Here is a 27568-nt window from a genome sequence, read left to right as displayed (position 1 = left end):
CCTTGCCACCATTCCATGCATCCACCGAACGACCACCGGTGGCAGATACTTCTCCCACCTCGCCGCCAAGACATGGAACACCCTCCCCATCCACTTGCGACAGACCCAGGACCTGCTGACCTTCAGGAGACTTCTCAAGACCTGGTTGTTCGAACAGTAGCAGCCCCCCCCCCCCAGCACATTGAGACCCTCACGGGCGAGTAGTGAGCTCTACAAATGATTGATTGATTGATTGAAGTGGGCACCCATGCTGGTGGGTGGAAACAAAATGTGAATGGCGGTTGAACAGACCGATGGAGAAAGAGGGCTGGCACCTGTTGCATCAGGTGCCTCCCATGGCGAGTGGGCACCTGCAGCTGCCCTCTTACACTGTGTAGAGCCCCCCCCCACACAACATAACCCTTCAGCGGTCCTACATATGCACCATGGGAGCGTGCAAGCTGGATAACCTTGTAAAACAACACGTGTGGTGCGCGCTGAGTGAAACAATCCCAAGATAAGACAGTTACTCTGTAACGTTCGCGCTGGGATTAAGAGCGCAGATAGAGCGGTTTAAACATGAGAAGCGATGATTAGAGTCCGAATTAGCTGATGAGGATCCTGTATGTTTGCCGTAGAACCTGCACGGCCAGACACCCGTAATCACTCATTATGATCACGTCTGCCGAGAGGATCGTGTAAACAAACCTCCGTGCACTTATTTTGACATGCACTCACACTCAAGACACTTTTTGTTTAAGGAGCGAGGTTTATTTTTATTTTTTTAACATCTGTTTGTAAGAGGGTGACATTTTACATGCCATGCACATTCTGTCAGGTGGGGGGCACAGCTCATTAGTATGGTCATAATGACCCTGTAAAAAAGCCCCGCGCACCCTTCTCGTGGTCCTCCGTGACTCCCATGTGAGATGCAGATTAGTGATAACTCATTGGTGGACGGTGGTAGGTGGGGGGCCGGGCCGCTGGGGGCCCCCTCATTGTGCTTTGCAGGGGGGACCCCTCAATTTTCGTTACGCCACTGTGCTGAAGTACTTTATTGGTTGGTTAACACACTTCATCATTGGTAGCAAGGTTGTTGAATTTCTGTATGAGCTAATATGGTGTAGTGTGTGAATTAACAGGGTGGTGCTCTTGTCCGCCAGATCTTTGAGCCAGTTACTCTCTGCTGCTTCTGCCCATCGCTCCTGCTGTCCTTTGCCCTGTGTGTTGCCTGTCTGCCTTGTTTTGTTGCCTATTGGATTGCCTTGACTCTCCTCCAGTTCCTTGTTTTTCCTTGCCACACTCTTTCTGCCTTGTGCCTTTTCCCCCTATTCCCTCGCTCCTTTCCCACTGTATTTTGCCACCCGCCGCCTCCCTAACTCCCACCTCCCAACGCCCCTCTCTCATCCCAGGACCTATTCAATGGAGGCCCCGTGCTTCCCCATTGAGCAGGTCCTCGAGCCAGCTCCCCTCTGCTGCTTCTGCCTGTTGCTTCTTCTGCCCGTGAGCCTTACTTGCCTGGATTTGCCCTATGTGTTGCCTGTCTACCTTGTTTTGTTGCATGTTGTTTTGTACCACTCGCCTCAAGTTCTTTGTTTTTCTAAGCCTCTCTCTTCTGCTGTGTGCTTTTTCCTGCAGTTCCCATGGTCCTTTCTCTGCATTGTTTGCCACCCGTGCCTCTCTCACTCCCGCCTCCCAATGCCCCTCTCTCCTAATAGGACCTACCTAATGGAGGCTGCAGTGTTGCCACGCTGCTGGTGCACCAAAGACAAGCCTGTCTGCGCCCGGACTGCACCCAGCCACAGGAACCTGGTTCTTCCACCCCGCACAGCTACATCGCTTCAGACCTCTGAGCCCTGGATCCTAGGCACATCAACAACTGCTGCTGCACATCTCCACACACCACTATAGGACTGTTCTCCTGCAAGCACTTCCGCTTCACCTGCAACACAGAAGAAACCAACAACGCCGGAGACACTGCAAACAAGACTCTGTCTACCACGCTGACCAAGACTGCCACAGAACAACTCCAATGCATTTTTTCTCAATGCACGATCATTTGGCAAAAACGCCATGGAGATCTGGAATACAATCTCATAATTGCTTACCTTGGACGTCATCTTCCTCACTGTGACCTGGTTGAATCCCGCATCCGCACCAGACATTGCCATCACCACCCACGAAGGCTACAATATAACACACCAGGACCGAATCACCAGACACAGAGGCGGAATCGCCATCATCTACAAGGACACCATCTGCTGAACGTTCTCCTCAGACAACCCAGACCCAATAATGGAGCGTCTCAACTTCCATCTGCACACAGACGGGAAAAGCACTGTCAGAGTCACTCTCGCATGCAGACCACAAGGACACTCAGGAATGCAGACCCCCAGCTTCAGAAATGCCATCCCTGACCTCATCGCCCCAATCGCCATCAACTCCGAGCACTACATCTTCCTAGGAGACCTTAACTTCCACCTCGATGACCACAGCAAAACCAACACAACTGACCTCCTGGAAAGCATGAACAACATCGGCTTCAAGAAGCTTATTACCAACCCTACCCACATCGCAGAACGCATGCTCTACCCCATTTTCATGTCCAGCAAAAGAGTCAAGTATAATCACGTTTCACAGCACACCTGGAATGACCACTAGAGCATCCACTTCACCATCTCAGGACCTACCAAAACTGGCAAGGGTAGCCCAGCTCCGCGCAAAGAAACTGGAAAACAATATCCAAAGACCAGTGAAACAACGCTGTCAAATTCCACCTCTCAGACACAACATCCAACCCAAAGAACTTCTCCAGTGGATGACTGAATGTGCCAACACAGTCGCCCTGCCAAGCCAGTCAAATCCAAAGGACCAACGAGAAGGGCCAGCTGGTTCACCGTGGAGCTGAAATCCACCAAATGCAACTGCCAGCAACTAGAAAGAAATTGATGCACAAGTAAAGAGATAGGAGACCCTACTACTTCCAAGACAGCCCTCAACCAGTACCACCACCTTCTGAAAGAAACAAAGAACGACCTAGCAGACCGCATAGATGCCAGCGCAAACCACAACAAGGAGCTTTTCGCCATAGTGAAGGAATTCTCCAACCCTGCAGCCACTGGGAACAACATCAACCCCTTCCAAGAACTGTGTGACACCCTGGCGGACTTCTTCCACGACAAGATCTTAGCCATCTATGAAAACTTCAAACCCCAACCCTCTGCCGCTGTCCGCATCAGCCTGCTCACACCCATGAACTCAAGCCTCGAACACCAGCTCACCCATTGGGATCTTCTCAATACTCAAGCCACAATATCCATCATGAACTCTGTGTACTCGGAAGCACCCATGGAACTCTGTCCCCAGCACGTCTTCAACCTGTGGAGCAAGACAATTGGCAATGAGCTCAAGAAATCTTTAACATCTCCATCATCCCGGCCTCCTTCCCTGAGGACAAGAAACACCCTGAAGTGAGGCCCCTCCTGAAGAAACCATCTGCCAACCCAGCAGAACCGAAGAACTTCCGGCCATCTCCCTGCTCCTCTTTCCAGCGATGGTTCTTCAGAAGGCAATCAACCAGCAACTCACCGAACAGCTGGAACACAATAACCTTCTGGACCCCTCTCAATCTAGATTCCGAATGAACCACAGTACAGAGACAGCCCTGATGGCTGCCACTGATGACATAAGGCCAGTTCTGGACCGTGGCGAAACGGCAGCCCTCATCCCCCTGGACATGTCAGTGTTCTTCGACAATGTCTCCCATCGCATCTTGATCAACAGACTCCACCACATCGGAATCCAAGGAGACACCCTCAAATGGATGACCTCATACCTCGCTGGAAGAACCCAGAGAATCAATCTCCCACCATTCACCTCTGAACCCAAGAAAATCATCTGCGGTATCCCCCAAGGATCGTCCCTCAGCCTCACCCTCTTCAACAAGTACATAACCCCCTGACCGATGCATTTGGATAGCATGGACTCAACATCATCTCCTACGCCGACGACACCCAGCTCATCCTCTTGCTGTCAGAAGACCCCTCCACCACCAAGCCAACTTCCACAGATGTATGAAGAACATTGACTACTTTATGAGAAACAATTGTCTCAAGCTCAGCACGGACAAGACGGAAGTCCTCCTCTTCGGGAACAACACCTCTCCTTGGAATGACTCATGGTGTTCTACTAAACTTGGCCCATCCCTTGCCCCGAAAGACCATGCCCACAACTTCGGTATCATGTTGGACAGCAAGCTATTCATGCAAAAAACAAGTCAACGCAGTCATCCGCCTGCTTCTGCACCATACACATGCTTCGCAAGATCTTCAGGTGGCTCCAAGTCAACACCGGAAGGACCGTCACACAGGCCCTCATCACCAGCAGGTTGGACTGCGGGAATACACTCTACGTAAGAATCACTACAGACTTCCTGAAGAGTCTACAGACAATACAGAACTCAGCAGCTAGACTCATCCTCGACCTCCCCAGACGAACCCATATCACACCCCACCTCAAGAAGCTACACAGGCTCCTGATCCAGAAGTGATGCAAGTTCAAGGTATTGATCCATGCATACAAAGCCCTACACAACAAAGGACCAGCATACATCCACAAATGCTTGACCTTCCACCAACCAACCAGACACCTACGATCCGCATTTCTCTTTCTCACAGACACACCCCATGATTCGCTGAAGCAACAGCGGTGGACACTCCTTCTCACACCTGGTAGCCAAAGCTTGAAACGACCTTCCTGTACACCTCCGGACCGCCTCATCGCTCCAGCTATTCAGGAAAGGACTCAAGACCGAACTGTTCGAATGAACAGATCACCATGAAGCAGCTAGTTTCTCCAGTGCCTTGAGACCCTTACAGGTGATTTGCTGTGCTTTACAAACCCCTTGATTGTTTGATTGATCGATCCTGTCATGTGTTACACTGAATAATACAGTAGTTGTGGGAAGAAGAGTGATAGAAAATGCAGAGTTTATATTAATCGTTTGTTTTGAATTATTCAGTAGATCAGTATAGAGTACTCTCTAGACATAGCTGAATTCTCCCATCCAGGCCCAATGCTGGATACATCACTTAAGACAATTGCTCTGTGTAACAAAGAAAAGAGCGCAGGGTAGTAGTGATTTGATTATCGTACCTCGCTAACAACATATTTTTGTGGCAACAAGAATTCATACAAAAGGATGGTGCACTTAGTAGAAGTCAGAAAGGGTGACCGTTTAAAGCTCCATGAAATCTTCTTTTTATTTAAATCTTGTTAAAAGACCGGCACACAGCCAACGCGTTTCGTCCCCAGTGCCACGGGAACTTCGTCAGGGCTTATGTAATTTCTCAGTAAAGTGACCTGAAGGCTAAGTTGATTCGCAATCATTCATATATGAGAAATAATACACTCAGTTCCGATTAACGTAATCCTGGGTGCGGTAATAAACGTCAGGAAGGATCCAAAATAACTTGAAGAATATTTCAAATTGAAATATAAACATGTTCTTAAAACGGTTGATGAGAAGAGTCCAATGGTGATTGCCAGAAGGACAAAGGTAAAGGCTTAATTCATTAATAACCGAAGATATCTTGGATAGGTAATAATATAAGTCCCATACCTTGTTGTAGGTGCTGTTAATATCAGGAGTGCCGCTGTAATAATCTCAAAATAAGAGGCGAAGGTCACCAATTACAGCCACACTACCGAGTAGTGGACGCTAAGAGAGTAATATAGCCCGCGTCTTATAAACGTCCTACCTTCGATATGTATAAATATCACAGCGTCTAGGCACAGCAGCCGAACAGCATGGTAGCTTACACGGACATCAAAGTAGGCTACTTTGATGTCCGTGTAAGGTGACCTTCGCCTCTTATTTTGAGATTATTACAGTGGCACTCCTGATATTAACAGCACATACAACAAGGCATGGGACTTATATTATTACCCATCCAAGATATCTTTTGAAGTGCCCGGTTATCTTAGGGTGTTAATGAATTAAGCCTTTACCTTTGTCCTTTTGTCAATCACCATTGGACTCTACTCATCAACCGTTTTAAGAACATGTTTTATACTTCAATTTGAAATATTCTTCAAGTTATTTTGGATCCTTCCTGACGTTTATTACCGCACCCAGGATTACGTGAATTGGACCTGAGTGTATTATCTCTCATATATGAATGATTGCGAATCAACTTAGCCTTCAGGTCACTTTACTGAGAAATTACATAAGCCCTGACGAAGTTCTCGTGGCACTGGGGACGAAGCGCGTTGGCTTTGTGCCGGTCTTTTAACAAGGTTTAAATAAAAAGAAGATTTCATGGAGCTTTAAACTGTCGCCCTTTCTGACTTCTACTAAGTGCACCTTCCTTTTGTATGAATTCTTGTTGTTGTAAATGGGCATCTCTCAGCAGTGGATGCTGGAAGTTGTTGCACTTATCGTTTGATTACTTAAAACTAAAGAATTGAAGTGCTTGACCTTGGTCAGCTGCTGTGTTTGTTTCTGTTGCTTGTTGATCCTAACATATTGTTGTGGGTATAGTACAATGACAAAACTAATTGTAATCAGGATGTTGCTATTTGGTTGTCCACACCCTATTTCCCAAGGTGTGACTTACATATTGGATCCAAGAATCAAAAATGCATTCAATTTTATATAGACAAAAACCAAAGCACTCAAACAGTGTTATAAAATAGTATAATGTCCACACATTAAGGACTCGGTTTTAGACAGAGGTTTACTTTATTGTAGGTGTGAAAGATCGTATGTTATTCAGTATATTCAAATTCACAATTTCTTTCTTCAGTAACAGCCAACACGTGTTTCGTCACACAGTGACTTTTTTAAGTCTTAGACATATATAAGCGAACGGTCACAAGTTCATGTGAGAGAATCCAGATGAAGTCAGTTGGTGTCTGCTCAGAGCCCCTGGAGATGGTATCTCCACACGATGTGTTATAGCCCAAAATATATATGGAAACAACGGTGATGGGTGAGCGGTATATGCAGACAGCTGTGAGGTGTGGTAAAAACCACAGATCCTGAGTAAGTAATTGATCAGATCTCTATAGATTAGTAAAGAATATGAAGAAAGATCCCCGGTCCTGTTGTAAAATCGCCTGACATTTGTCATTTGTTTAAATCCATAATTCAATGGAATAATGTTGTTTCTATCAATCAAATAAACAATTGATAGTATATCATGGTTCGTGGGAATTATGGGCTTTCAATCTAAAGCTGCTTGTGTAATAATAGTAATACAATTTATACAAATATATATACAAATTTCTCTGTCTACCTCTGATTTCTTACGCCATAAGCAAGGAACTTAATATAGACTTAAGCATGGGTTTCTGACAAATTTAGAAAAAAGTCGCATTTAAATAGGTTGTTCTGACTCGCAGAGATAAACCGATAGTGCTACATGCTAAATCCTATTTATCTTCATAGGGACCAGATTGGACTAGAGATGGATGACTGCTGTTTAATGATTGTTGAACACGATGATGACTTCATTTACGTTGAAGGTAAGCTTATTTTACTGCCATCTGTGGCGAAGCTAGGGTTTATTAAGGCTTATGGCTACTAATGTGAGTCTTATGAAAGAAAGCTCTTTGTGCTTGTAAGTCAGGCTTAAAGTCTTAAATGGCCTTATCGTCCAGATCTTTTACATTCAGAAAAGCTGTTTTACACTTGTAAATTAATTTAACCACATTTTCTTATGAGTAAATTTATCGCATGGGTTTGAAGTGGGAATTACATGGAAGGTAATGAATGCCCTGTGAGTTTGTGAACATCCTCAAACTTGCACCTTGTGCGTAGTCAAAATCTTGTCTCTGACCCCTATTGCACCCTGGAAAAGTTTGAAAATGTACTCCTGCCAAGGACAAAAAAAATTATTCTTTGCAGGGTGGGAAATGAAAAGTTATTAGCTGCACATTTTGTGGGGAGTAGGTGAAGGGGTTTCATCATGGACAAAAATATCGTCTCGCCAATGTGAAAAAAACTAAAAGTTGGCAGGCGCATTTGCTACTGCTTGCAGACAACTGTAGTTGGATAACCTTTCTTGGAGTGCATGTGGAAAACCTGGGACTGCTGCAGATTAACATGTATTACCTAGAAAAAATTTGTGAATTACAAAAAGTCTGAAATCGTTTGCGAGGTCGGAAACCTGCAGGTACAGATTTCTGAGTTTTCATGTTAATGTGGCCACTAGTGTTTGTGCCCCTAGTGGGGACCTACAGAGTCTTTTGGATATTTGTATATAATGTGTCTTTATTGATATTGTAAACAACATATTTAACAACGAAAAGTACAGCCATATATTTAAGTGATGATGTTGAAAATACATCTGTACATTAGCTGAAAGGGTGTCTGTGCTTGATACATAGTTCACATACAACTCTGCAATGGAACGATTTCCCAAACATAGTAAAAATAAATACAATAATTTAATGTAGAGTGCGTCACTCAACATTATAAGGACAAGTCTAATAATTAAATGAATAAAGATACAGGCTACAGTTGATAAAGGTGGCATTGCATGTCTGAAGGGACGCGAAGAAGATGAAACCGGTCTTAGAAGATCCATGATTGGTATTTTTTATCATTATGTATGGGGGGATTTACCTGGCATGTGAGGGGAGGGTCTCGGGACAAGCATGCCGCCGCCCTCTGGATAGGACCATTATTTCAAACACTCTCCCGGTGGAGTACCTATTAATCTGGATTCCACCACCTTCAGATATCTTTGCTAGTCTGGGGTGTGGGACGAAGTTGGTCGCCCTATCCTTGCAGAGTAGTCTGTTCTGCCATGAAGTCAGCATGTAGATCAGAATGCACAGTCGAATAGGAGGGGATGCTGCCGATTTCTAGCACATTGCTATTCTACGGTTAGCTAAAATCAGTGCCAGGTCGAGAAATGTGTTAGTGGCCTTGCGCGCAGCCGTACGGAAGGTTATCTCTAAAAGATATTGGAGACCGTATATAAGTAGTGTAGTATCAAGGGCCTTGGAAAGTACTGCAGTTATTTTATACCAGTAGGCAGTCAACTGGGGATATGTCCATACCATATGAATAAAATTAGCTTCAGTATCCGGCAGTGTGGGCAAGAGCTTAAGGCCCTTTGATATATGCCCGCCAGTCTATGCAGAGGAAGATAAGTATAGTGAAGATAATTAAATTGAGTATACTTGAGTCTAGTGTTCATGGAGATGCACTTTGGAACTCCTAAGCACTGTTTCCATTGTGTATCCGTTAGTGTAGTGGATAGCACCTTGTCCTTGTAGGCATCGAGGGCAGTAAGGGGCTCACCTCTCTCCGCACGTAGAGCGTTGTATATTCGAGTAACAGCATGGTGGCCAACCCCATGTGTGAGCTCCACCTGAAGGAGATTGGATATGTCTGGTTCGGCATGTGTTCTATGCCAAACAGTGTGTGAAGAATGAGTTAGTGAGGCGTAAAGTAGGAAAGAACCCGGTGTACCATAGTCATCCATCAAATTTTCAAACGACAGAGAATTTTTTCGGCGAAGACAACTCCCCATGTTGTGAGACCGAGTTTATCCATGCAGCAGCCTCTAACCTGGAGCATAGTTTTGTACAACCCTACATAGCCCAGAGAGGCAATTCAGGTGAATATCAGGGGTGAGGGCGTCTTTAAGTAAATTATTGTTCCAGCACACTCAGGCTGTGCGCATAAGAATATTACCAGTTCCTCTGGGGATCACTCCTTCTAAACTCAATAACCACTCCAGCACCGCTGGGGGAGGAGGTGCATCCCATCTGACCAGGGGCCTAGTTCCGATATATTCTGTCCAGCCAGCCAACAAGTGGCCCTTTGTAACTGGGTGGCTACATAGTAATATTCATAATTCGGGACACCCAGGCCACCTTCTGATAGGGGGCATATAATTTATTAATTGACACTTGCCTTCTACTATCACCCCATATTATTGCAATTAGGAGCATTTGCATATTTTGAAAACCTTTACGGGACAAAGGAATAGAAAGACCAGAGAAAAAATATAACAACCTGGGAGAAGGAGCATTTTTTAAATGGCTATGAGACCCATAGGGGAGAGCAGTAGTGCGGTCCAGAATGGAAGGGATAATCATGCATTAGTGATAGCCTTTCCTATGTTCATGTTCCCGTCTAGTAAACCTCTTTCGGAGTGATAGACCCGGATCCCTAAAAATTTGAACATATCACAGGTCCACGGATGCTTAGTATTTGGGAGTGCCTGTCATTGTGCTGGAGAAAGGAACGTCAGTGGGAATACATTAGAACTGTCCCAATTGACCTTTAAACTGGAGGCATCTCCGAATTGCGTCAGTAATTCCATGAGGTTGTGAAGCTCCATGACATTATCACGAAGGTACACCAGGGCATCGTCTGCATACATAGATATTATATGCCATTGGTTGTCTGCCAATATCCCCCAACTAGTGGTGTGTTGACGAAGTGTGAAAGCCAGAGGTTCCATTGCAAGCGTGAAAATAATTGGGTATAGGGGGGCAAAACCCTGACGGGTGCCGCGTCCAATGTTGAACGAGTCAGAAAATCTGGACTCAGTTTTTACTCAAGCCATAGGTGAGTTATATTACCGGGAAATCCATTTGAAGAATTTAGGGGCTCATTACGATGGCAGAACGATCGCTACTGCCGGGCTGGCGGTGGCGATCGTTTCGCTATCACATTGAGATTCACCCACTGCCATATTAGGATGGCGGTGGGTATCGCGGCGGATGCAAAGTCTGTCCGCCGTTTTTCCACCAGTGGCAATCGCGCTGATTGCCTAGCGTGCGGAGCAGGGCCACTAATATGGTGGCGGTGCCTAGCAGGCACCGTCCGCCATATTGGGATGTGTGTGGCCAGGTGCCTTTTAATGGCAGCGATGCCGCCATGGAAAGGCTGGCGGGGATAGGGGACCCGTTGCGAGCCCCCCTTGTTGGTGGGGGCGTCGCTGCACTAGGGGGTACCCATGGTACCCCCCTACATTTCCATGCACAAGGTGGCAGGCACTGAGTGGTGCCTGCCACGTTGTGCATGGAAATGCACAACATGCGTTTTTCAACACCGCGTCGGTGCTGCAGCCAGCAGCATCGGCCGCAATGTTAAAACGCTGGATGGGCCCACCACCGTGCCGGTCGCATCCTAATTTGGAGTGCGGGACCTCCACCTTACAGGCGGGTGGTTCCGTTACCGCTAGGATGGCGAGCGTACTCAAGTCCGCCCGCTATCCTAATGACCCCCTTTGTCCCCATTCCAAACCATCTAAGAATCTCCATCAAGTAGCCCCAACCCAGGGTGTCAAATGCCTTCTCAATATCGAAGGACGCGACCCAAGGGTGCGCACCCATCTCGCAAGCCCAGTCCATCAACATAAAAAGCCTACAGTGATTCAAAAATTTATTTCTACCAGGGATGAACCCGTTTTGATCTTGATGTGCTACATGTTGCACTATCGGAATTAAACGATTAGCTAGGATTTTCCCTAGAATCTTGTAGTCTGAACTCAGGACCTATAGTGGACGATATGACCCCAAGGGCAATGGGTCGCTATACGGTTTGGGTAGTGTAGGTTTCAAAATAATCATACAGCTATGCCCCTTATGTTACGCTATTTAGATTAGCCTTATATTGCTAAATATAGTGATGGTTGTTGTGTTTGTAGACAACCCACTGAGCTATAATGTTGAGTATAGAATAGCATGGCATTTGGCTGCTAGCTGCCATTTTGTATGATGGTTTCGGTATGTTAGCAAATGTGCTCAAAACTGTGAATATGGTAGGCCCAAGTGATTGCGCAATATGTGCAACAACTTGTTTGTTCACAGAGTTTTGATCCTACGTCAGAGGGAGCAGAAACTGTGCAGAATGACTTTGGATAGAGATAAGGATGTATACTCCTTCCAGATGGTGGTACAGCCCTAAAATCACTCCCTTATTCATTGTCCAAGTTTGTAACTTTGCCATGTGGGTGTGGTTTGGAGGACTTCAGATGAATATGTATTGTATGCTGTGCTCGTGGGGGTCAGTCCCTCAGCTATCATTTACTGATGCAGGCTGTAATGGACTCTCTCTGCAGAGATTAATAATAAACTGCTTGTTTGCATTCTCTACTGGCTGAACAACTCTTCAATGATGTAGGTAAGGCTGAGAGGTGGTTTAGTAACCCGAATGACCCTATTCGGGTCAATTCCTATAGGTAGCACAACCAAAACTGCCTTTCTGAGAGTGGGGTGGTTAATACCTTTGGCGTATGACGAAATGTAAACCTTGAATAGGTGGCGGACAAGTTATGCTTTAAAAGTGGAGTAAAAATCCCATGGCCAGCCGTCCGCCCCAGGGGTCTTACCAAGTGCCATTTGTTTGATTGCCTCTGAGATTTCGATTTCAGTAACAGGAGCTTCCAATCCACCTGCTGGGAAGCCTTTATATGCGGGAGAGTCACTCCATCTAAAAAAGATGGTATCAATGCTGTATCCTCCCCTTGTGCGGTTCTGTATAAGATAGCGTAGTACATGTGAAAAGCTGTGTTAATTCTGTCTTGCGAATTCAAAATATTATCAGAATTATCTCTAATGGCAGTGATTGGGTTCCTTGGTGAATCATAGCGGAGAAGCCACGCAAAAAGCCTGCCTGCCTTTTCGCCCTCTACATGTTTCCTCACCAAGTATTCCTTGTAGTCTAGGGTGCACAACTTCTATAATGTGGATCTATGTGTGAGTTTGGCTTGCGCTAGTGGGGCCACAACTGACTGGTCTGTTGGAGGTAATCGCTCATAACGTCATATGACAGTTTCCAGGGTACTGAGTTCCCTAGGAAGGGTCAACTTGGTACCGTGTACTGCCTTGAATGTATAGCCTCAAAGTACGTCTTTGAAAGCATCCCATTCAATACCAGTTCCCGAAGCTGAACCCTTGTTATCTTGAAAAAAGCAAGAGATATTATCTGAAAGAGCAGAACACAATGCAGTATCACGGAAGGCCTGCGAGGGAAGACACCTTGTGGGTATTTTCGGTCAATCCCTGCCCCAGCCTTTTAATTGCAGGGTGCAATCATCTGAAAGAGTGCGTCCTTGAAATTTGGCGCGTGTTATTTTAGAAAGGGCATCTTGACTACAGTTAAAGAGATCTATGCTAGTGTGCAGGTCATGGAGACACGAGTAATGTTAGTACTCCCTGAACATAGGGTTCAGGCTGCGCCAGGCATCCCGCACTTGAGTATTGGTGGCCCACCTTTGTAAAAGTTGTGTAAGGGAGATTGTGCACCAGGTATTGGGGAGAGGGCGGAAGCAATCATAGTCTAAGTTCAGGGTGCAGTTCAAATCCTCACCCCAGCTACTGGGAACCAGACTGTCGTGTAAAAATTCCGGAGTCAAAGAGTGTTAAAAAGAGGCCTGGTTAGTATTGGGGGCATATAGAGATATGAGGGATAGGGGGAGACCGTCCACCAGTCCCTCCAACACTACATATCTGCTGTCTGCATTGATCTTGGTATGTACCACCTCAAGGGGCTCTCATTGGACCCGATTCACAGAACTACTCTGAGACAAAATCCTAAACTTACTACTTTTGGTATTCACCGAAGGCATTTAGTAGTAGTAAAGTTAGGATTTTGTCGTAAGTCTGTCCTAAGTCTGTCCTAAGTCTGTCTTAAATCTGTCTTAAGTCTGTCCTAAGTCTGTCCTAAGTCAAATTCAAGACAAAATCCTAACTTTACTACTACTAAATGCCTTCTGTGAATTCCAAAAGTAGTAAGTTTAGGATTTTGTCACAGATTAGTTCTGTAAATCGGCCCCATTGTGCCACCCAGATTAGAACTCCCCTTGCATATCTTGAGTGTGTTGTCCCTATCAGTGTGCCTCACCAACATTTGCACATTGCTTTTAGGTCAGGGGCAGTTAAGTATGTCTCCTGAAGGAGTGCTATTTGAATCTGGCATCTATGTAAGTACTGGTAAATGCAGTACCGCTTTATGTAACCTGCCAGTCCATGTACATTCCAGGACAACAACAGAAATGAGTTTGTAGTCGTTACCACTTTGGTGGCCATTGTAACGTGTATCTATTGATCATTCTAATTCCGTCACCACATCTCAGCCCTCCCACTTCCTCCCGCCCTAAGTCCCATCGCATGTCACACTGCACACAGATCCATAATAAAAAACAATATGGAAAATAAGTAAGAATATATCTAAGAAATTCCCAACACCCGTTCCCAAGCCAGTACACCAACGGGCGACAAGCCATTAGCACTTTAATGCAATGAGAACAAAAGTATATAACCATCTATATCAGTAGTAGCTCACAAGTGAGGGAGGCTAGATGGCAGTAGCAGTATCCCATTGCAACCATGCACTTAGTTCACAGCCAACGCATCAACATTGCCATTGTTTTCCTAGTCAACAGCAATCATAAGTGTAAAACATCAATTCCAACAGCTTACCAAGTCCTGAACTGCACCCTGCACCAAGTCCTCAGCTGATTGAGGTGTAACGAGCGGGCCACCCCCCCAACAGTTCAGCAATCTGCGAGGTAGTCACGTCCGGGGATTTATCCGGTTCAGTCTGTGTTTCAGATCCTGTAGAAGAGGAGGCTGCCACGCGTCGCTCCACATCGGCCACAGCCTGAGTCCTCTCCTTAGCCACCTCTCCCCTAGTTGGGACACAAGGGCGGTGCCTGTTTCGAGGTTTGCGAGGTCTATGTACTTTCCAGTCGGTAGGAGTGTCCGTCATACACCCAGAAGAGTGATGCCCCTGCATCCCAACCAACACCAGGCATCTACTGGTGTTGAGCAAAAAGAGGTGATGCATGATCCTGTGTATGGCCGGGAATTTCAAACCATATGTAATGCCGTGTTCTTGAAGGCATTTCTTTACTGCTGTGAAGCAGAACCTGCTATGTTGAAGCTCTAAAGTGTAATCAGGGCAAATGTGTACATAATCATTTTCGACAGTCCATGGACCCTTGGCCCTTATTATCTGCAGGGTGTGATCCCTGTCTCTATAATTAAAGATGCGGGCAACCACTGGTCGCGGGGGGGGGAGGTCAGATAAGAAGGACAACTGTTTTCCCTGCAATATCGTATTTACAAACCAGTCCTCTAGGTACAATTCTATTTTTAGGCCCTCTGCCTGTTCCTCGTGGCCCACAATCCTCACATTGTTCCGCCTTGATCTGTCCTCTTGATCATCCGCCATTTTACAGAGATATTCCATCTCTTCCTGCATAACCTGAAGACCTTTGTCAGAGTCCGCTACCATGGGCCTCAAAGTTGCAAAAGTTGACTCTCTGTTTTCAACACTATCCTTCAGTTTCTTATGATCTTCTTGGAGGAGGCCCACGTCTATACTCAAGGCATCTGTTTTGGGTTTAAGGGTGGATTTAATATCCAATACAGCCAACAAGATATTGTCAAATTGGTGGGGGTGTTCAGTGAGCATGGCCGCCAGGGACGGGCCTGAAGCGTCAGTAATAGCCATGGTTTCTTCGCCCCCTCGGATGTCCGCAGTTGTCGCCTGGGTTTTATCGTTCTTCAGAGGCACCATTTCACGAGTGATATATGCCTTTTTTTTTTATTCAGTTGAAGAGCGTTGACTACTAGAATAAAGCAGAGTCTGAGCTTCTATGATTAAAAAAATTAAATCTTTTGTGTGCTCAGCCATGTGTCACAGTTAATCTATCTGCACATGCGCGGGGACACTGGTCAGTATAGGAGGGTCAAAATACATTAGGCAACTCGGCAATAGTCATCCAGGAATAGTATTATCCAAGCAATCTGCCTCCTATCGGTTTACCAGCGTCACAGGGGCCCCATTGGGTTGAAGTAGCAGAATGTAGGTTTACTGGTCCTAGTGGGTGGTTACTACATGGGATATGTACTCCAGAGTGCTGTGCAATAGACAGAATCTGCAAAGATCACCAAATTTGAGTGGTAAGTAGGTATTGAGCTCAATAGCATGTGGCATTACCTTGATGTTCTGTAGGGTTCTGTAGGCATCCACTACCCAACACAGCCTTGCCCATATCGAGGTAATCAGGGTCCTTGGTAGAAACCAAGCAGGGAGATCCTTTGCTTATTCTGTCCTTGTCAGGGCAGACAACAGGCAGCTAAATCGCGCTAAACATGGGGAACCAGAGGGTCTGCTGCTGTGTAAGATGCCACTCCCGGTGGAGGGGCCAGAGGTGAAGGCTGCCGCGGCCAGGCGGTTTATCCCCAACTCGCTGCTTTTCTCATTATAGTGCAGGAGCTGTCGGGTCCTGGCACCTCTACATTAAGGTAGGGCAAGGCCTTCTGTACACTGGGACAGTCCCAGTATCACACCACCGCATCTCGGGTGCCACAGAATCACAGTAGCTGTGATCAATCGCAGGGTGGGGCACCCTCTATACTGCACACACTCTCACTGCCCTTGGTAATGTTCAGATTGCAGCTGAGAAGCAACTCCACATAGGGGGGACAGCAGTATGCCCTTCAGGTCAGTAAAGGCAGGCCGTCAGGAACCACACGCCCCTCGTCCTCAAGCTGCTTTCTCATATCGCGGTCCTGGCCTAGAGCTGAGGTTGCACTGCGACTGAACCAACTTCTAGCTCATACCACGAGTAGCGTGCCTCAGACCGAGAGCAAAAAGATGGGGATATCCCTCATGCTGCACCCACCACTGTCTTTTTACTTGCAAGCAAATGCGGCCTGGGCAGTAAATAAAAATGGCGAGACACTGCCGGCGTGACCGTCTCAGTAAATCCACTATCCACCAAAGGCACAATGGTGGGTGGTCAGGGTACATGGGTGCATAGACAGCAACCCTGTGCTTCCTCCGGCTCCATCTCGCCACAATGCTGTCTCTCCCTGGACTCCTACCCGCAAATCCAGGCATCCTTGACTGAGCAGCCTTGGCTCTGATGATGTCGCTCAGTGTACAACTCTACTTCTGCAGACATTAGGGCTTGCCATCTCAGGTGACTAGAACGTTCAGTGCAGAGGTATCCCCAGAAGGTTACCCCTTATAATGTGGGGTGATTCGGGACCAGGTTGCAATATTATAGCAGGTTTTTGGGCAGGCCCAATACTGAGCTCACTAGAGTACGTCTTATACGGTCACCATCTTGGCCACGCCCCTGAACAACCAATACTTAACTTCAAGTTGAGCCTGTAGAGCCATTATTCCATTCAAATTTCTGCATTTGCTTTGAAGCACTCACATTATCCATCACACCAAGCAAGCACTTTTACCTCACTGCATCCTTAAAGTCCAACCGTCAGATGTTCTCCTGATCTTTAAACACTATGCTTAATGCTACATTTAACTAGTCAAATAATTCTTTATACTACCGAAATAATTCCCAGCTGCACTAATGGGCATTGTACATTCTTCATCTTTCTTCTACACTTGAGCACTGGGTATTGGACTAATTTCTGTTCTTTGCGTTAAACTCTATTTGCAGCTTGCAGGTAGTCTTATAGAATACAGAGTGGTTCAAACACATAACAGTGCAGCTGATCATCCTTTCCTTGATAGGACAGTTCAACACTGTGTTTTAAAATGGAGAGAACATTCACTAACACTTAAAAATGGTCTGAAACAACCTGGCACCTACATTCAGCATCTGTATAAACTCATCCTATAATTAAGTTGACAGCACCCCCAAAACTGCTTTTTGATTAATGTATGGTCCATTCACAACAATAAAATCAATCTTCATGATTTTATCATGGAACATAAGCTGATGCACTTTTTAGGTCGAACCTATACATCTTTTGCACTGTCTGGAACATCTGTTGTATGTCCTTTGAGTGGGCTTTAGAGCATTGCCCAAGACTTGTCTGCGTTCGCTTTTTTGTTTAGGGACAACTTCTTTTCTAGCAACTGCCTCTAGGCTGTTCACATGGATAACTCTTTTGGGTGTCCTGCTTGTGCCCAGGTGAAACAATTAGGTGACCTCACTCTTTTTCTCTAGGATAGGGTAAGGGCCACTCCATCTGTCCTGGAGTGCCCTTGGTGCCACTGGCTCCAAAACCCACACCTTTTGCCCAGGTTTAAATTCAACCAGTGCAGCTAGGGTATACCAGTGCTTCTGAAGCTCCTGGCTGGCCTCAAGATTTTTGGATGCCTTTTCCATGTACTCAGCCATTCTGGACCTTAGGCCAAGCACATAGTCCACAATATCTTGTTTGGGTTCTTGGAGAGGCTTCTCCCAACCTTCTTTTACAAGACAGAGTGGTCCCCTCACAGGATGGCCAAACAGAATCTCAAAGGGGGAAAACCCTACTCCCTTCTGTGGCACTTCTCTGTAAGCGAAAAGCAGGCAGGGTAAGAGGACATCCCATCTCCTTTTGAATTTTTTCAGGTAGCCCCATAATCATGCCTTTCAATGTCTTGTTGAATCTCTCCACAAGGCCATTGGGTGATAGGGTGTAGTAAACTTGTACTGCACTCCACACTCTTTCCACATGTGTTTTAGGTAAGCAGACATGAAGTTAGAACCTCTGTCTGAAACCACCTCCTTGGGAAACCCTACCCTGGTGAAGACACCAATGAGGGCCTTGGCTACTGCAGGAGCTGTAGTAGTCCTAAGGGGAATTGCCTCAGGGTACCTAGTGGCATGATCCACTACCACTAGAATGAATATGTTTCCTGATGCTGTGGGAGGTTCAAGTGGACCCACTATGTTCACACGTACCCTTTCAAAGGGAACCCCCCACCACAGGTAGTGGTATCAGGGGGGCCTTTAAGGAGCCACCTGTTTTGCCACTGGCCTGACAGGTGACACAGGAGCTGACAAACTCCTTTAATGTTTGGTGTATCTGGGGCCAGTAAAAGTGGCTAACTAGCATTTCCCAAGTCTTGGTTTGGCCAGGAAGTCCAGCAAGGGGGGTGTCATGAGCTACAGCTAGCAGAAATACCCTGTCATCAAATATCTTTATTTCGGTCATTGAGACCATAAAAGAATACATCATAGTACAAGACACATTTGCAGTATAAAAACATTGCTCAGTTGTAATAAAAATATTAGCTCAATAAAACATCATTACTTGATATGGTTTTAAGAAGGCGTAATCGTGTAAACCACATGGACGTTAAAAATTTGGCAACCGCAAATGCATTTGGGGGCGAAATGTCAGACTTAAGTAATCTAAAAGCGGGGGAGTACTGATTAAATCCCATGTTTCTAAGTAGTGGGCAAAGCCAATACTTTCTTGCTCTTCTGTATACCGGGCAAAAAAATATGACATGCAAGTCAGTCTTTTGTGTCTGCTTACAAAAGGGGCATAAGGCCGTATGTTCTGAATGTGGCCAAAGAGCAGTAAATGCCCTCAGGGGGAGAGTATTATAGCGCCATTGCATATAAAGCTTTCTTGTGAGAGTGGGACCCATATCATTATAAGTCGACTCTAGGTGGTAAAAGTCTTTGAAAGTCAGGAAGTAGGCAGTGTGAGAGCCCTCCTTCGCATTCCTTATAGCATCTTGCAAATGATGCTCACGAAAAGCCTTCGTGATGAGTTTTACGTGAGTCCCTGAGGCATGCAGCCTCGGGATCATGCCATAAGTCTGGTCGATCCAGTGTCTCACAAGTATGCTTTATGTAACTTAGCCAAGGTATTTGTGTATTTTTTCGAAGGCGCAGAATCTCTTGCAGCTCTGATCTGTATTTAGAAAGTTCAGGGGAAGACCATATCTTACACCATAAAGTTAGGGGTTTTAAGCCCAGCTCCACTGAAATCGGACTTAAGCCCAAATCTAGTCTAAGGGGCAAAAGAGGGGTATTAGCAGGTAGCGCTGTCAGCTGCCTGAGAAAAGTATTCTCCGTTACCTGGAGCTTCTGTGAAGACGTGTGTCCCCAAATTTCTGCACCATAGACAATTGCCCCCCTAGCCTGGACCTTGTATATTTGTATACGTGGGCCTAGGGGCCTATATGTGAGGCCTTTTGTCAGCCTGCCAATTCCTCCCACCAACTGAGTCAGTTTCATATTAGCCCTTAATTTGTGAGATTCCCAAGTCATGCGCTCGTTAATAACTATACCCAGATATTCAAAGGTAAAGACCCTCTCCAACCTAGAGGACCCAATACTAGGGCACGCACGTGTAATCGGTGGGGGGGTTGAAGATCATGAATTTCGTTTTAGAAGCATTGATCTCCAACCCACGTTCCTCACAAAAACCTACGAAGCCATCCAAAACCCGTTGGGGTCCCATAGGGGATTTGGAAAGCAGCAGGGTATCATCTGCAAACAAGATTGCAGGAACCCTGCTGCCATCCAACTTGGGGGCATCAATATCATTCAGGGTGCAAAGATGATCTACCCTGTACCTCTGAGGCACTACCACTCTCCTAGTGGCTCGAGGTTTGGGGTCTCTGGCCTCAGTGTACAGTAGTCCGTCTTACTGATAAGCTCTGTGGGTACCACTGACATCTAGCTTTTCCTGTGCAGCAGCTTGCTGCCTCAGACTTTCAAGAGTTGGACAGACCTGCTGTCCAAGGCACAGCTCTTCCATAGAGGGCCCCCCCCTGGGCCTAAGAGTTCAACCTGGTAAGGGTCAAGCTCCATGGGCTTAGGTACCTCTGGGGTGTCCAAGTCTTCTACCTGAGGAGAGGAGTCCTGATCGTTTTGCTGTACAGAAGCTGGTTCTCCAGTCTTCTTACCTTTTCTCTTGGAAGGTCGGTCCATACTTTCAGGCTCCACTTCTTTGTCACCCTGTCTCTTGCTCTGTTCTCTTGTTTTTACACACAACAAATCGGGGATATCCAGCATTGCTGCATGGGTTTTCAGTTCAACCTCAGCCCATGCTGACGTTTCCAAGTCATTGCCAAGCAGACATGCAGCTGGTAGCTTTGGAGAGACTACTACCTGTTTCAGGACAGTAATCCCCCCAGTCTAATGTCACCTTAGCCATTGCATGGTTAGTGGTAACACTGTCAGCATTGGTGACTGGGTAAGTTCTCCCAATCAAGTATTGCTCAGGGGAAACCAGTATGTCTCTCACCATAGTGACACTGGCACCTGTATCCCTCGGAGCTTCTATCCTAGTTCCATTAATCCAAGGGTATTGTAAGTACTTTTGTAAGTTGGGTGACCATACAGCTACAGTGGCAAACTCAACTTCCCCTTCTGAAACTAGGACTGCTTCAGTGTGCAACCCGATTTGCTATTGGCACACTGTTGATGCCATCTGGAGACTTGCTACCCCAGGAGTAGCTGTAGTTGGACTAGGGGCCTTCTTGTTTGGGCAAACAGCATCTCCAGTTAAGTGTACCAACTTCTTACAGTTGTTACACCAGGACTTTAAAGGATCAAATTCTTTCACCTGTACCTATTTTTTGGACCAACGTCTTCAATGCCGCCATGAAACATAGCTTGCCTGCCTCCTGGCCACATGCCACCATCATTCCAATCTTCAAGAAAGGCCAGAGGGGAGACCCGAGGTGCTACCGCCCCATCTCATTAATCGACTCGTCTTTTAAAATCTTGGGGAAAGTGATACTGGCAAGGATCGACGAGTGGGCTGCCAGCAATAACATCTTAACAAACGCCCAATACGGGTTTCGTAAGGGGAGAGGGACGGAGGACCAGTGCCTCAACTTACATCTGATCCTAGGCAAATACACAGTGGCATCCAGCGGATCAATCTACCTGGGGTTCATGGACTTGTCCACAGCCTTCGACCTAGTGAATAGGTCCAGGCTGTGGGACATCCTCCTGGAACTGGGGATGGACCCTACCTTGGCTCATTTTCTGGCTGAGGCTCATCGGGACCTAGAAGCGTCCATTAGGATGACGCCGGAAGGAGTTTGTACAGCTGGATTCAAGTCTACCAGAGGGGTGCGACAGGGGTGTATTCTCGCCCCAATACTATTTACACTCTATATTAACCACCTCGAATCCACACTGGAGCTGGCAACTCTCGACGTCCCGCGTTTTGGCGGACTGACCACCCCGGTCCTCCTTTACCCGGACGACGCGGTGCTCGTGGCACGTACTCCTCTTGGGCTACAAAGACTATTGACATCCTTCGATGCCTTTATGATCTCCCTTGATTTAAAAATCAACACAGACAAGTCCCATGTTATGGCTGTAGGCGGCAGAAAAAATAAGGACTTGAAGACCTTCTACTGTGCTAATACTTCTATTTCTAATGTGAGAACTTTCACCTACCTGGGGGTAGTATACGACGATAAGGGCACATGGGCATCTCAAATATCCGTCAAAACTAACGCCATGAAAAGAACAGCAGCCGCCATTGTCGGCTTCTCAAAACGTCTGGGTGGAAAGCCAACGGAAGCAATGCTGGCACTCTACAGAGCGAAATCAATCTCAGTAGTAAGGTACGGGGCTTCCATCTGGGGTTATTCCAACAATATAGAACCAATACAGATGGAAGAAAACAGATTTCTACGTATGCTTCTAGGATTATCTCAATCCACAGCCACCTTTTCTGTCCATATGGAACTAGGCCAGGGGTACATCAGTGACACCATCAAACAATCCCCTATCTTGATGTGGTTAAAAACATGGCTGAACTCCAATTTAACTCTGAACCACACAATTATGAGAGACTGCCTACTTCTGGACAATATGAAAAATATCCCGTGGCTAGCATATATTAAAAAAAGACTAACATCCCTGGGCCGCTCAGATCTCTTCCATAAACCAGACTGCATCGTTAAGAATGACCTGGAATGGTTCAAAGTGACTTTTTCCCAAGCAAGAGAAATGGAGCGGGAGAGCTGTGAGCTTGCGAAACCCACTGTGAGGGAGCATTATATTTCCAAAACCACACCGGCCATTGAACCTTATTTAACAGTAGTGTCTATTCCATTACATCGCTGGTTATTAACCAAACTAAGACTTAACCGGATTCACTTTCTGCTAAATGACTCGAAGGTATGGGCCAAGCCAGAGGATTTAGCGGCCTGCAAATGTGATGGTTTTTCTCTGCAGGACACTGCTCATTTTATGTTCTTCTGTGGTACATATGATCTGCCCAGGAAAAAGTATATTGTTCCATTGCTTAAGAACAAGGGGTTCGTGCAAATCAAGCCTGCTCTATTTTACTTAAAAAAATTAGATTCACCACTAACTATGTTTAGTGTCGCTAACTTCCTGGTAGCTGCCTTTCGCCTTAAAAAACGTTCTGTAAATAGATAACTTAACAGTTTTGACAACACCCGATGTAATTATCGAAAAAAAATTGCATTTTTATAAAAAAAAAATTTTGTAAATATTTTAATTGCTCTATTTTTACAGTGACTGCAACCCGATGTAACTGTACCCCTTAATTATGTATTTCATGTCTACGTGCTTTTTATGATTCGTCATGAATCGAAATAAAGTTGTTTTGAACTGAACTGAACTGAACTGGACTGATAAGAGATTTAGCACCCACCCCCCTGTGCAGTTTTTTGGGGCCCTTAACAAGACCCAGGCTTTTTATCTTGGGGATTCTCACCACCTTTCCCCTGGGGAGGTTTTGTAACCCCTTTCCTTTGGTCACCCTCAGTGGTTGTTTTTGTCGCCCTTGTCTTGACCCAGTGGTCTGCCTTCTTTCCCAATTCTTGGGGAGAAATTAGACCTAGGTCTACCAAATGCTGATGTAACTTTTTATTAGTGCAATGACTTAAAATTTGTTCTTTCATAAACAGATTGTAAAGCCCATTGAAATCATGCACATTGTGTCCAGTAAACCAACCATCTAGTGTTTTAACTGAGTAGTCTACAAAGTCAATCGAGGATTGGTTTTTGGTCTTGTGAGCCTCCATGAGTCTAATTCTGTATTCCTCAGTTGTGAGTCCAAATCCCTCAATCAGAGTTCTCTTCATGAGGTCATAAGACCCAGCATCTGCCCCTGTAAGGGTCAGGAGTCTATCTCTGCAGTTACCAGAGAACAGTTCCCAAAGGAGTGCCCCCAGTGTGACTTTTTCACTTTTCTCATTTCACAAGCCCTCTCAAAAGCTGTGAACCATTTGTGATATCATCACTCTCTTCATATTTAGGGACAATCCCTTTGGTGATTTTAGGATCAGAAGATTGCTCGTTATCCATATTAACTAAATTGCTGCCACCATTGATAAGTGCTAGGCCGATCTCTGCTCTCTCTCTTTCTAGAGCCAGCAACCTGGTCTTTAGATCAAGTCTTTTGGTCAGCCTTATTAAAAGGCTGTCCTCCTCATTGAGACTGTCCTCAATGTCCTCATTGGTACCTGATCTACCTGTGTGAGATCTAGGCACTGAGAGGTTTACTCTTGGAGTCAAGGGTACTTGGACCCTTTTCTCCCTAGAAAGTGAAGGGGGTTGATCTACCTGGTCACCCCCTTCCTCTACTTCCTCATCTGACTGGTGTTCACCATTTTCAGATGGGTGGTCCTTAGCATACCCAGACAACAGCTCCTGGAGCTTTTGTTTGGTGGGATGGGGACTCATGCCTATGTTTTTAAGTTTACATAGGGACCTTATCTCCTTGAAAGACAAGTGAAGATAAGGGGTGAGGCCGAGCTCCTCAACCTGGTTCTCTGTCATTATGGTTATTTTCACTAACAGCTGTGTTCTTATTTTGAGAAATTGTTAAAACAACTTCTAACCCTTCTAACCATAGCTACAGTGATTTTTTATTTTCTAAAACTCTAAAGGGACCTAACCAACGCCCTAACAATACTTTTAGTAATTTTGCAAAAAATGCCAATTTGAAAAATCAGAATTCTGAAGACAATTTTGGAGTTCTGTCGTGTGATCAGGTGGTAACCAAGTAGTCCAACAAAGGCAAAGTTGTATATCCCACCACTGATCCACCAATGTATTAAGCTGGCTCTGTATATACTATACCAAAGTGAGGTATAGTGTGCACAGAGTCCAGTGGATCCCCAAAGGTAGGCAGAGGTAAAGTTAGATAGCACCTCACTCTCTATTTGTGGTAGTGTGGTCGAGCAGTAAGGCAGTATCAGAGGACAGTGTTAAGCATTTGTTGTACCCACTCAATCGGCAAATGATTTCACACACTCAAAGACTGAACTTCAGACCAATTGGTTTTGTATAAAAATATTCTTTTAGTTATTTTATTTTATAGAACCAAGCAAGTCTGGCACAGGTAAGTTGATAAATACTTTGCAGTAAAAATACAGTTTGAAATGGAATTGTAAATGTACTTTGAAATGGTTATAGTTTGAATTACTGATAACGCAATACTGTGAAATGCTGTACATAAACTTTGTATCGATTTTGCAATGAGAGTTACTGGTAAGTTACTTTTGAGATTACTTTTTCTACTGTGTGATATGCCTAGATATCACACTGGGACATTTCCTAGTGAAGAGGTAAGTAACATCGTTTTTGGTAGATTATGCAATTTTACAGAATTTCTTTAGTTTCTGAAACTCCACACTTAGAAACTTTTCACAGAAAAACAGTCAATTTAAATTTCAATAAGCTTTATTCGGTTTAAAATTGCAGACCATAAAAGCATCCTAAAAATCATGAACATCTACACATCACAAGATTATAAAATTCATTAAAATAACAAATCATATTAAAAAGTCTAACAACAAACCCCCAACAGACTTTATGTGCAAAATATCAAATTTGAAAAAGTACTAGAGTGAAAGGGATATTTTCTCTTCACAATATATATAATGGGGTACATTAATGGTGAGCCATTTTGTTTAACAACTCATAATTTATGAAAATATAATACAATAAAGTGCAAAGTACTAAGGTATATATTATACCAAACACAAGATATACAATGCAATCATCATTCATAATCTTATGACCCGGGTTTCTTCATAGACAAGGGCTTCAAGGTGTGAATTGTTATATCTTATTTTAATTGCCTTCTGAATAAAAACCGCCACTGTATTGCAAACTTTAAGATCAGCTAGGCTACAGATATATTCAAAAGCAGGTTTATGTAAGAATAACCTCTCCCTTAAAAACAAAGGCCGTAAGAGAAACTTTCTAAGCTCTCTATAAAAGTTGCAGAACAGAATAAAGTGCAACGTTGTCTGGTTTGATTTGCCATCACAAGGGCACTTTGGCAAATTTTGGTTCCACTCGCCCTTTTTTGGAAAGGCTATTAAAAAATGAACTAAACCCATCCGTAGTCTTGTAAGATAACATTCTTTCATTGTATGTGTGACCTGTAACAAATAGTTCTGTATCCCTATCCCAAAGGTCCTCTCACAGTATTCCTTTGGCAAGGGTTTCATTTTGGCATTGATTTCCCTCAACCAGGTACGTGAGTCCACCAGACTACCTTTTAGTTTTTTTTTTTTTATCATACTCCAGTATTTGGGAGAGATTTTCCAGATCAACATCTGAAACACATTCCTTTAAAAGGTTTCTTATATATATCAACCACAGGATTTTATTCCCATGGTCAAGGGCAATGCAGTCTCCCAAAGTGGTGCCCCATAACAAGTTCCACCAAGACACTTGCTCTTATATAAAGTCATGATTTCCTTGATTGGCTTATTACCAATCTTTTGCAAAAATCAAAAAATTGCATCAGTTGACCTAACAAATTTGAGTTTACATTGTTCAATAGAAGTTCTCCAATGTCCCTTTGCAGTAAAAACAAATCCCAAGTATACAAATTAATTTGTTGCTTTGATAGGAACACTATTTACATGGTGAGTCTGTTTTTGATTTCCCTTGCCCGCACACCATCGTAAATGATTTTTCAAATTGAGTGCTAAATGCTTATCGTGCATAAATTCTGCAAATTTTGCTATCAGAGACTGTAGTCCGTTCGCAGTTCTTGATAAAAGCACTGCGTCGTCCACATAGAGTAAAATTGGAACAGGGCGTTTGCCTACTCTTGGGACGTCAGCACTTAGATTTTGTAACTCTCCGTCCACTCCATTTATATATAAGGAGAATAGGAGAGGGGCAAGGACACAACCCTGCCTAATTCCCCGGGTTACCCTAAAACTTGTTGTACACTCTTCTTCTAATCCATAACGCAATCTAGTACTCAAGTGGCTATATATTTGTGAGAGATAATTAACAATACTAATCAATGTTTGCCACAGTTTTGAATGGTTTACTAGGTCAAAGGCACTAGTGAGATCAACGAAACAAAGATGTAAATGACCCTTTTTCGTAATTGTATATTTGGAAATCAGAAGGTGCAAATTAATACTGTTCTATTGTCCCTATATCCCTTCTGAAGCCGTATTGTGTTTCAGAAAGGATTTTATTTTCCCCTGCCCACAACTCCAGCCTCTCCAGCAATATCCTGCCTATTAATTTAGATGTTGCATCGAGAAGGGAGATCGGGCGATAACATTTGGGGTCTTTCCTATTGCCCTTTTTGAAAATCGGGACAATAATGCTTTCGGTCCATGTTTTTGGGAACAAACCATCAGCGATTGTATTAAACACATTTTGTAGCAACGGGCCCCAAAAGCCCAGATCAAGTGTAAAAATATCAATGGGGAACCCATCAACACCAGGTGCCTTTCCATTTGCACTTTTTTCTAAGGCCAACGTATCTTCATCTACAGTAATGGGTTCCAAGTAAAAGTATCAAAGTTTATAAAAATGTTATTATCAACTAATTAAGAAATATATATTGGTTTGCCATTTGCTGT

The 27568-nt window shown here is 44.8% G+C and overlaps 1 protein-coding gene across 1 annotated transcript in view; it reads left to right on the top strand.

The window, feature by feature from the left end:
- The window catches only part of LOC146861398 (interleukin-18-like), a 159282-nt gene that overhangs the window by 47566 nt on the left and 84148 nt on the right, over positions 1-27568 (top strand). The window contains exon 2 of the mRNA XM_085646236.1: positions 7430-7506. Coding sequence (XP_085502362.1) covers positions 7430-7506 — 77 coding nt within the window. The remainder of the gene's footprint in view (positions 1-7429; positions 7507-27568) is intronic.

Source organism: Triturus cristatus, chromosome 3_1 (genome assembly GCF_964204655.1).
Source record: "Triturus cristatus chromosome 3_1, aTriCri1.1, whole genome shotgun sequence".
In the NCBI taxonomy this organism is placed as follows: Eukaryota; Metazoa; Chordata; class Amphibia; order Caudata; family Salamandridae; genus Triturus; species Triturus cristatus.
This window is presented reverse-complemented; position numbering and strand designations above follow the sequence as displayed.